This window comes from Haliaeetus leucocephalus, unplaced genomic scaffold, assembly GCF_000737465.1.
Source record: "Haliaeetus leucocephalus isolate CR32 unplaced genomic scaffold, Haliaeetus_leucocephalus-4.0 Scaffold384, whole genome shotgun sequence".
Classification (NCBI taxonomy): domain Eukaryota; kingdom Metazoa; phylum Chordata; class Aves; order Accipitriformes; family Accipitridae; genus Haliaeetus; species Haliaeetus leucocephalus.
Window position 1 is genome coordinate 4,002,624 of NW_010972820.1, and position 12,200 is coordinate 4,014,823.

Sequence of the window (12,200 nt, forward strand, 5' to 3'; positions counted from 1 at the left end):
TCAGTGATAGCAATTCCCCTATTTAGGCTGTCTAACACTTTCCATTATGAAAGATTACTGTGGCCTTTATTTCTGAGCTCTAACACTCTGAATGTTTGCAGCAGGTGATTTAAATTTATCAGAAAGAAAGTCTCTGTACTAGAAAAGTGGCTCTCCTAGTGCCATAAAATGCTGATCAGGTTTTGTTGAGATGCAAACTGTTGAATAGCACTATTTTTATTTTTCTTCTTTTATTGCTCCTTAGAGAAATTTTGGCAGCATGTCAAAACAATAGTGAATAGAAAAGTAACATACATAAATACTATAAGATGGGACTCCAGATTTTGAAGTTAACACTTGGAAATCAGCATATTAAAGAATTTGGGCCACTTGTACATAATATATCAGAGACTATAATTAAGTGGGCAGAAATAAGTTTTCCTGGATAATATTCAGGCACTTCTTATTTTCAAATATGTGTATACAAGTGGAGTTATACCATTTTGAAAAAGAGGATTTTGTAGATATAACTATTTAAGTGCTTGAAAATGGAGTAAAACCTGATTCTTTTATAATGAGAATGTAATATTATCATGCTGCATTGTACACCGTGTCCCCAGATTTGTACCCTACAATCTTTTGACTTGCATTGTACTTTTCTACTAAACAGTCACTAGACTAACTGTATGAGCTAATATTATTGCAGGTTATGACCTCAGGATCATGAGGTGGCTAGGAGAATGAAAAGAAGGCATTTTAGGAAACAGGTCTTCCCCATGTCCCCCCACTTCTTAAAGCTGCTGTATCTTCCAGATTGTCCCAATGCAAAGTGATGGCCCTGGTATGGATTTAGGACGTTGATATGCAGTTATTATTCTGGCATTTTACTATTATACCTAACTTAGAAAAAAACCCATCAGATTTGTATAGATCATGAACATTATAAAGGGACATAAGAAAAGAAACAGGTGTATACACTAATTTTGATGTACTGTTTAGATGAAACACTTGAAACAAAAAAATGATTCAGGTATATTACTCAAAACAACAAAAAATAAAATTAAAGATCAGGGAAGAAAGGTTTTTCTTAATTTCGGGGTGTTTTTTCATATATTTCTAAGTGTCTTTAAGAGTCACGAGTTACATATGTTGAAATTAAGAAAATATCAGCACTTACTGTGAGAATTAAGAGCAATTCTTCAATGTTGCTTTCAGGTTTCAACTGATCTTTGAACATCCCAATAGTTGGATGCTTCAAATAGTAATAGGAAGCAATGCGGCCATACGTCAGAGGTTCAATGCTGCGATTATCCTGTTAGAAGAGGAATCAAATATATGTGGTTCCTACATGGTTCAGTATAAATGGTTCCTACAGTGGCTCCTCCTGTAAAATATTTTAAGACTACTTCATAAGAGAGAACAGCAGAAACGATTTAGCATAATTTAGCTGCAACCCCAATTAAGCTTAGTTTTCAATGTAAGTCTTACAAATAGCTCCATAGATGAATTCTAACATCTCAAATCAGGAGCATGTATCTTGCTGTTCCCAAATTTTAGGAGCATGTATCTTACTGAATCTTGTAAGGCACAGATTAGTCTTACCTCCCCAATTTCAATACAGTAGGAACATTCCAAATCAAAGAGGGATTTCTCAACAAGGCTTGAGAGGTACTTATTCATAATGTCATGGCTCACATCATCCAAGTTATAGTAACTAGATAAATTGAAAACAGATGCATTACATGAATACTTTTTACACTCTGAAGATTTTAAACAATAACGTCTTGTAGGAAAACTTACAAGGCTGCTATAATACACACACATACTTGGAACAGCAAATATCCACACTAAACAATTAAATGCAGAACTATTCCCTTATATAGTCTAACAAGAAATTCATGATGCTTAAATGGTTTGTGGGAGTAACCAACATAATATAAGCATGTACATATGGAAAGATGGTAATTTATCTGTCTATTAATAGAAAGGTTGATACAAACAGAACTCGACTGGCTATATTTTTAGTGGGAAAATTTTCCTGATTGCATAAGTATATTTTCCTGATCATGTAAGTATGAAAGTAAACAAGCAATACTAACACAAGTAACAGTATTTTAACTTCAAGAGAAAGGAAGAAAACCCACCAAGGATGGCAACTGTTCTTACATCCTGGAACTCTGAAAAGAAAAACTAGGCATATAGTGACATCTCTTGAAAAAGTAACCATACACCAATCCAAATGTTGGTGTTGGTTGTTATATTTCCACGTCATTTTGTTCTCAAAGTTAAAAATGCTAAAAAAAGGAATAGATTACTTGTCATTGTGGTTACTTCACATGTTCATTTTCAGGTAAAATTGTTTAGGTAAACTAGATATAGTAACAATGATTCTTAGTTATCTGTATGAAGGAAAAATGTTTATAAAGTGTGCCAAAACATATTGTTATGCCAGTGTATAAAAAAGACCCAGTGACTGAAGTTTGCACTCCTTAACCATAGAACTTAAGCTGTATTATAAGATTCTTACTCACACAAACTAACATAATTTCAGGGAGAGCTTTTATCTAGAAAACTCCAGAAAAAAACTGTAAGAACTTGTGTCCTAGATTCAATGAAGGCACGAATTTAAAATATAACAATTAAGTTCAATGAGCAGTAAAGGAAAACTTGAGCATGCTCAGAAAGTTTAAAAATTCTGAATTTAAGCAGAGCAATTAAATAATGTGATTTCCAAGTGGAATTCAAACAAAATATTTGATGATTTATTGAAATGTTAACAAGCACAGTAAAAAAGGTTGTCCCTGCTCATTTAATTCTGTAAAATACTGTCACACAAATAGACTACTGAGACTGCTGCAATGATGAAAAATACTCCTTTGTTCATACTAGCTGCTTTACTAAAATTTCCTTCTGTTACAACACATTCAACATCCCCACTGGAAACAATACCACATGCTGTAATGGAGAGTAGGTTCTTTCAGCATTAGTTTGTGCAGGTGAACAACAGGCTGCAAAACAGTGTGCTGAGATTACTTTTAGCTGATTTTTCATGATTACAACTATACCTGAGTTAGTATTTTTAACTCCCTTTACTGCCAATGGAGAGAAACAGGAGCTTGCAGAATGCTATTCAACTGAAGTATTATTTATCTGCTTTAGGATGAGGTGAAATGTAATCACTGACTAAAAAAAAGAATTTTATGCAATCAGTTCAGCTATTGATGATATATTTGGACAGATGAATCCCATTTTCTGATTTAAGCTCTATTTCATTCACTGTAATGCTGCTGTTAGCAAATTTCAAAAGATGGAATTGCGTTGTTATATACTACAAGCATGCTTCCATGAATCTTTTTTTAACAGAATCTGATTTGCATTATTATTTTCTTAAACAGAGTTTTTAAAATTTATCTTTTTGAATAGCAATAGCATAACTGAAAAAAGTCTGTGTGCTAAATAGCAGTACAGCCGTTTTCAGATTGTTTCCCTTATTATTAATCCCAAATTATGGGGTTAATTCTCTGATGCTTTGAACGTTCACTTATAATTGGGTAAAGTTGGAGTAAAATACTAATACCATAAGGAAAAGATTAAAAAAATCTGTTATGATAGCAGGAAACAGTCAGCTACATTAGATAACAACAAAGTGTATCTATATGGCAGTGGAGTATATTTTATATGGGTTCATGCTGAGATGATCTCAAATATTTTAAACATAGCTATTGCCCAAAAGCAAAAAAAGAGAAATATTTATATTGACTAAAAAGTTTTATATGGTAGACAGCTATACATTATCAGCCTTATGCAAAGAAAACTTATTTGTAGCAAAACTACTCTAACATTGTTTTCAATGCAACTTAATTTTCATGAGTCCCCTTTTAAATTGACTGAAGTAATACAGTAATGATAAAAAATGATCAATATTTCCATCTGCACCTTTTATCTGCCTGACATCTTATCACTGAACACATTTAGATTTTGTTTATTAGCAGAAATTACTTTGTAACATTTTGTTTACCTTATGAAAATAATTGAGCAAATTAGCTATGCAAGTTAAGGATGTGAAATGATTTTCTATTTTATACATTTAAACCACTACTGATTCATTAGTATTTTTCTCTAAATTGAATAGAACACTACTGAAATGATTATAATTAAGGCACTTTGCTGTCACGGTATTCAGATGTTCACCATATCATTTAAGCACTGTTATTTGCAGTACCCCAACATTTATGATGAATACTGATAAAACAAAGGAAGAGATATGGGCAAGACTCTGAAATTCTTTTTTGAGACTGTAATTTAAGACCCTAATTCAAACAGATTTTGTCTTGTGCTCTGCCTAATTTGCAGTATTTCACACTGAAGTTGTAATCATAAAAGGCATTATAATGCCTTTTAAAAATTATGTGAATTTTAAATTTGCTGATTTTTGGTAATTTTTTTGTCAGGGGAGTAAATATCTAGCTGCCTAGTGCAAATAAAACAATGTAATGAAAAATCTTAAATGGTTTGTAATCTTGAGTGAAGTGGTACCAGTGTGTTTTAACTACTACCTATAATGGGGCAAATATAATTTTGAGCACACCCACAGGAGCTTCTTGGTCACTCAGCACATTCTCCCCTAATAAAAAGCAAAGCCATTCATCTAGAAAGACTATGTTAAAATCATTAGTGAAAACAGAGGTATCATGACATTAGTGAGTATTTTGAATGTGCAGGCATAAATGCAAGTTGAATTTTGCATGTTGGTATGCTCCAAGTATAAAAACTGCATCGTATGTGAGTTCCTCTATGAAGCTATATTACCTAACTATTTAATTACAGATAAAGAAGAAAAACAATGCAGTTTCATGCTCACTGCATTGAATCATCTAGTCATTATTTTCCCTTTGCTATAAACAGACAGCCTACCTTTTTATCAGCACACCATTTCATTTATTTCACAGTGAAGCCCAGTTTCACAATAATTGACTTGTCAGAAGCTCTAATTTATGAGGCTGGGCTCTGTAAGCCTTCTCCTATATTGGACTCAACCTGCACACAAGCAGGGTTGAATATTTACAATGCTGTTAACAGGTGCTGAGTTGTTTAATGATTCTAATAGCCAGAAGCGTACTGAGAAAGCCAGCGGGATCACAATTACAGGCTGTTTGAACACAACAATTACTCGTCCCCTGAGAGGTGTGAAAGTCAAAGGCAGTTTTATCCTAACAGCATCTAGCACATGGGCTAGGCAGGCTAACTTCCATTAGTAGTCCATTGGGAAAAAGCAATAACAAACCCCTAGGTATCATAAAAATTTACAAAGTATGTAAAATTTAAACAATCAAAAACTGAAGGAACTTTTTATTGTCTTTTAGGTAATATATTTAAAATCCCAAACCTTGTAGAGCTTAGCAAGAACAACAAACTATGAAACATGAACTTATTTCTCTAATCTAAGGAAGTGTGGAATTTCATCAGCTGAGAAAGACAGAGACACGTGTGGGAACATAAAATGTAGATGAAGTTACACAAAACATTTAGGATTTAATGTGAATAGTGGCAATCATTTCCTGTTTAGCTTATGTAAACCCAACCTGAGATCTCTCTGGGAAATTTTTCATCAGCCTTGAAATGGTCCTGCTATAACTGTCAATGCTGTGAAGTCATTTGTTACAGCACCATGTTTTTTATGTTCAGATTATATGGTAGTAATAGTGACACACATAATGAAAATCAGTGGCAGTGTCAGCCAAAAATATTAAAGGAAAAAACTTGCTAGCTGGAAGGCCTTTTGAAACAAATGCACAAGAAAGACGAATCTACAGCATTCACTTGATAGGAAGAAAGCGTGCTTTTTGAGATTTTACAGTCCTGAAAGCAGAATGTTGTTATGAACAAGTATGGGGGAAGAACAGTCATTTTTGTAAATCGCTTTACTGCAGTCATCAATTGTGTCTACTTTCATCAGTTTGTTGCCTTCAGCAGCTGCCATCTTCAAATGGTATCATGGAAATGATACTGAGTATATGGCACAATTGATAGACCTTCATAGCCAGAGACCTATGAACCAATGTACCAACTCACTTCTGTTGTTAAGGCATCACTGACTGACTCTGGAGTCCGTGACTGGCTTGCTAAAATGCATTACAGCATGCACAAATGCTGCAGACAGTACTCTCTACCTGTATTTTACTTGTATTGTATTTTCTTGGTATATTCATGCATTCGCTTATGCCAGGTATGAGAAATAGATACATTGGTATCTTTAATCAGTTTTTGGTGTATGGTACATCGTGGTTATTTAAGAAGATCAAAAAAGAGTCCAGTCTCTCAGCAAGGTATTTGCCTCCACATCACTGCTTCTAATTAAAATATTTACACGAAAGTTTACTTCCTGAGGTGCATTCATAAGATGAGAAATCAGAGGTAATAGGCACATGTAAATTTGCTTACATATTGGTTGGGCATTTCTTTTTCCTATGATACATTCCAGCAGATAATTTGTACAGGTAAATCATATCCAAGAGTAGGAAGACAATTATGTCAATTTGGTTTCTGAATGGGGAGATGCGGGGTTTTCAGCTTTGCATTCTCACCTAAGACTGCAGCAGACTGGGGAACAGGAGGTGGCTCAAATACTCAGCAGCCTGGGGCCTCCCAGTCTGAGAGAATCAGAAAAACTTCATTCGTGTGAATAGTTTAGTAAAAGCATACCATGAACTACATTCCTGTACTTTTCACATCACTGTGACCCTAATTTAACAAAATAAGCTCTTGTTATGAAATTCATAATAATGCCTATAGCTGTTATTTATGAAGTATATATACATGCACACAGATATAAATGTGACTGTAAAAGAAAGAAGCCACCCTGAGAAATAGCTGTTCACCAACTCGAAATATGGATATTGGTAATTACTGCATTGTAATATACCTGCACCTTCTTAGCTTCTGTTCTTAGTAGCTACTGCCAAGCTTTTCCATTTTAATGGAAAGTTTTTTAGTTAATATTTAGCTAATTTAACTTTCTTCAGTAATCCCCCCCTTCTGATATAATTCCAAACTAGCCCTAAAATTCTGAATAACTGCAATTTAATCACTGAAATGCATATTATTCTATTCTGACTGGCTGATATTAGCTCTCACCTTGATATCAGAAACAATATTGGAACAGTATATAATAATATTTTTTATTCAGATATATTACTTACATGTTATCAGACATACTCAGCTACCATACTGAGAAAAGGAAATTTAAATATATGATGATAAGAGCATCAGTCTGAGTTAATTCAATTACAATTTATGCTACATTATTCTTTCAATACAGAAAACTTCATAAGACTGACATGAAGTGACACCCCCCCCCCCTTAACAATTCTCAGAATGAATTAATAAAATACTTTTTTCAGGTCTTCACAAGGAACTTACACGGAAAATGGATTTTATAAGTGTGTATATATAACCACACACACTCTCATATATATTTATAAATATATAACCCCCCCCGCCATTTTAACAGTGATGTGATGTGTGCTCTCAGAATATCTGAAAAATAACTTTCCAAATGAAAGCTGATTCTGCTTAACTTGACATATGTTGTAAATTTCTATTTCTCTTTTACTGCACATGTATCTGGAAAATATCATAACCTGCTTTACAGAAAATGTTTCCCATAGCCATTTCTCTTTTGTAGAAAGTTGCAGATTATAATCTTTTATAAGGGTAAAAGGATGAAATAGTCAAGGAATTTCAGCCAAGGAAAGGAGATAGACGAACCTCTCAAAATAGCCCCTTTCAAAGAACAGGGCACTTCACTGATCTGTCTTGTATGATCTTGCCTAAGTAAAGAACATGTTGGCTAAAGTTGTACGTGGAAAGGAGAACACGTAGTACTTGACTGAAGTAGCACAGAAACTTTGACTTAACTTGCAAATTCAAAACCCTCTACATTTAGGAATAATTGCTTTGAGGGAGAGAAAGAACAGGGAAGAAACTCTGGATATTGAGACTGATACACTTTGATAAGCAGCTTTATTTGGACCACCCCTCTCATTTGCACATCATCTCTTGAACAGCATGTACATGACTAGTCAGCATGCCTCTGAACAAAACTAGCACTCAGCTACCTCACTCCCCCAGATCAACAGCTCAGTTACTACTCTTAACCAGACAGTTAAAACCCATAAGGTTTATGATGAACAGGGGTTCGTCAAACAAGAAAATGAAAATGGTTTGATGAAAAGAAGTATTGGAACATGCAAAGACTTTCAGCAACACCATTAAAAAGTCCATTATTACAAGTCTAACAAATTATCTCAAGTGTGCCAGAAAAACTCCAGTAATGACTGCATGTTTAGAAGAAACCTGGATACTTAGAGCAAAAGGATAGTGTGATCTCTATCTCACAACAAAGGTAGATTAACATTACTTAAATAGCACAAATTGTAGGCATTCGGTAAGGCCTTTTATGATACTGGATTGGAATAGAATGATCCTAGATTTGTTTATGCAGCTTTAATATACAAGTAGCTAAAACTGGCAATAAATGAGAATATAAATCTTCTGCATATTATCTAAGCCCATTATTTTGGGGATTTACAGCATCGCATGCAATGACTTTTATGCCAATGAATCCCAAGGCAATTTACCAATCATGCATACAAGAATTACTTATTCACCACTAAGGTACAATCACCTGCTGGCTGGAAAATAGTTCTTTTGCTTCAGGGCAAGACATGATAAAGAACACTGTATCAAGTGACACCGAGTGGGTATTGCATAACTACCCAAACCAAAATTCAGCCATTGTGCTCCTACTCTTTTGAAAAAAATAAACCCCAAAACCTTTGGATTATTAAGGGCCACAAATAGTTCTTGTCTGGTAATGTCAATCATTTCATATGCTCATCTACGGCACAGTAAACTCCATTACCATATTGCAATTTATTCAAAGTTATCTCAACTATCACTGACTTCTGTTCATAAAACTCTTCAGTTTTCCTTTGATGTATCTTACCCAAACACTGACCATACTGGAACTGATTGCCTTGTAGGAGGTCTGAAAATACCACAGGTAGTAGGTGCAGGAACTCTACTAACTGGCTAGTTTAGTAATTTTTGGATGAAACTTCATAGAATTTATTATCATGTCAAAGAATGGAAAGTGTGCACATCCATTGCATTTGCACATGGTATCTACAAGTGACCTCTCTGACACAGTCAATAATATCCTTCATTTTTCTCCCTGCATGACTGAGTACAGAAGGAATGCTGAGTACCTCTGTGTGATTGAAACAAAGGGTAAAGCAGCACAACTTGTGAACTGTTCCAACCTGCATGTGTGGTGTTCCAATGAAAGACTCCAATTTCATTAGAAACTTCAATACACATTCCTATCCTGCCATTATAGACATGACTAGTCAAGATCTGTTCATCTTTTTTCACTACAAAGACTCTGCACCTTACTATGTAGTACAGTGTTTTTTTTTCCCCCCTAACTTTCTTCCCACAATCCTCTCAGAATAGCAGAACTTTTGCTTAAAAGTTGATACTGTGATAACTTCAGTTTTAGCTTTCCATGACACTGCACATTAAAGGAACTGCTGAGAAAAAATGACCATCAGTCAACATGCCAACCTCATACTCCAGTGGGAACCTCTTTTATATGGGGAAGAGCTTGCCTATTAAATCAAACGACTACATTTCTATATTCTACACTTACCTTTGGGCTATACGTTGTGTCTTAAAAATCCACCTACCACAGATACCACATGATCAAATCTTGCCGAAGACAGATCAACAAAATCATTTTAACACGGCGATTCAAGAGCAAGACATCTTAAAATAACATTACTTATTCTTTATACTAAAAAAGAATAGTGTCTGCAGTGGCATAGTTTTTAACATTAGTTGTAGTATGGATCATGTGCAAATTCCAAAGTCATACAAACAAACACATCTAACCTACACAAAACCAGTTTGTCACTCTGAGGGGAGAAATACCTTCCACATAAATGTATTCATTTGTTAGTTATGAAGTGAGAGAATTTAATATGTTTTCTTTAGTTTACAGTTCTAACACTCCGCATTTTTTATTTCCAAAGATTAGATGGAAATTCTGTTTTGTGGGAAATTCTCAGCATAGGACTAGATGCAGAATTCAAAACTAATAAAGACTAAAAAAGAATTAAAGGAAATTATTTTATCACCTGCAGGGTCCCACCAGCAGTTGCCAGTAAAGAACCCAGCTGAAAATTCAGCTGAATGTTCTGGACATTAACACGATTTCAGAAATACAACACTCTGGAGCACCTCAAGAAATATTTAGTGCTATAAATGCCTAATTCTTTATTTGCCACATTAGTCTGGTGGGTGAATGATCACATGATAGGTAACATACCATTTACCCAAAACACTGTTGTGGCAAAGGCAGGCTACATTGCTGGAACAGCTCAGAATAATCTGCATACCAGCTGGAGCTAAGGAGGATAACAATCACTGAAAATATTGCACACGTGGTTTCATCAGCATACCCTAATGAAAGTAAACTTCACAGAGAAACAGCTGATAGCTATTCTCTCATTTATTAGGAAAATCCAGGTCTTAATAGATTTTCTATAGAAAACTGGGCAGAACATATCAACGTGGTAGCTAAAAAAAAAGTTAACACATTATAAATACAATACCTAAAGGAATGTGATATTTTAGGCATGCTGATGTAGTCCTCTTAGTAATGCTGTTTCATATTTGTCACTAAATTGTAAAGTTATCTGCTAAGAAATACATTTATATTTGGAGAAAAAATTATTAAAAAAATGTGCACACAAGTTTTATTCCATGTGTGGGCCAGTAATGCTCCTACATTGGAGACTGCTAAGTATTCTAGGCTCCAACAGCAGCAGGATCACCTTTGGATCAACTCTACCCTGAAGTTACCTTTAGATTAAATTGCATTTGTGTTTTATACTCACGTTGGGTTCATTATAAGTCGACGGAAGAAATAAGTCCAGGTGATATAATCCATTGCATCCTGCTTAGATGTAATAGTTCCAGCAGCAATTTCAGCATTCAAGTGGTCAGCCAGCACCTCTAACAAGCTGAAGAACAGGAAACAAGAGGACTTAGCTGACTTTACAATCACAAAGACAGGTAATATATTTTGTAGAGTTGTGCATTAAAAGGTTTATTACTTTTAATCTGAAAATATTATATATTTATCTTCTGGTAAAAGAGAAGAGGGGAAGAAGGGGGAATATAATTGCAAGGTCAGTAACCTTCTTTACATGATAGTGGAATGAAGCTCAAATTATTTTTTGATTGGACCAAGAATACACAAGTTGAAGTCATTCATGGAATGTATTCAGATGGAGCTACTCAGTGGGAACTTCTGAATACTGTATGTTGACCATATGATCATGCTGGTTTAATCCAATAGAGAATCATATGGAAAGACAAACAGGAAATGAAACAGTGGCAATAGCTTAGCTAATACTTGACAAATACTTGAGGGCTATTAAAATTACATCAAAACTGCTCCCCCCCCATTTTGCCTCATCTTCATCCAATGTAAAAAAAAAAAAAAAAAAAGCAGCTACTTCTACCCAGAAAGATCTAAACTCAGAAACACAGAAGAACAAAAGCCGTTTAAAATGATTCTTACAAAGTAAAATACTGTTTAGTGTCATTAAATGGAACAAAGACCTCCATTAGGGTATCTAATAAGATCATGCCTGGCTAAAGTTCAATCAGGGAATGGCAAATATCCTTAAGGATCAACATAATTTTTCTTATTTTATAATTTTTTTTCTTTTCCTACTGTTATTTCCCTACTGCTAAAAGTAAAGAATAATTTGGTATGAGTAGCTGTTTTACTGCTCTATACCACTGATCGCATGCTTCTGAAGGTTAGAACTACAGATGTTCTACCCAGATTGTCCAACAGAAACTGGACAGATGATTCAATAGCTATTCCATAATAGAGTGCTTTCTCTTTTGCTTGTAATGTGCTATATTTCAGACCCATGATCAGTGAGAGCACAAGGCCTGTCAGACGAGTTGTGTAGTCAAGTCTTACAACTAATACATAAACAATGGCTTTTAGAAAAAACTTTAATTAAAAAATATGAAGTTTAATTTTACAAATTGGAAATACTACACAAAGCTGATAAATCTGCTCTTTGGTAGAACAGATGGGAAAGCACTCTAAAACTAAAAACCCTCCAAAAGCCCCC

The 12,200-nt window shown here is 34.6% G+C and overlaps 1 protein-coding gene across 4 annotated transcripts in view; it reads right to left on the minus strand.

Moving 5' to 3' along the window:
* The window catches only part of ASCC3 (activating signal cointegrator 1 complex subunit 3), a 260,015-nt gene that overhangs the window by 40,455 nt on the left and 207,360 nt on the right, over positions 1–12,200 (minus strand). For 3 of the 4 annotated variants that reach the window (XM_010573373.1, XM_010573372.1, XM_010573375.1), the window contains 3 exons: positions 10,941–11,066; positions 1,582–1,693; positions 1,157–1,291 (listed from right to left, as the gene is read on the minus strand). In XM_010573373.1, the coding sequence (XP_010571675.1) occupies positions 1,157–1,291; positions 1,582–1,693; positions 10,941–11,066 (373 nt within the window). The remainder of the gene's footprint in view (positions 1–1,156; positions 1,292–1,581; positions 1,694–10,940; positions 11,067–12,200) is intronic. The other variant, XR_774729.1, reaches the window with a different exon arrangement.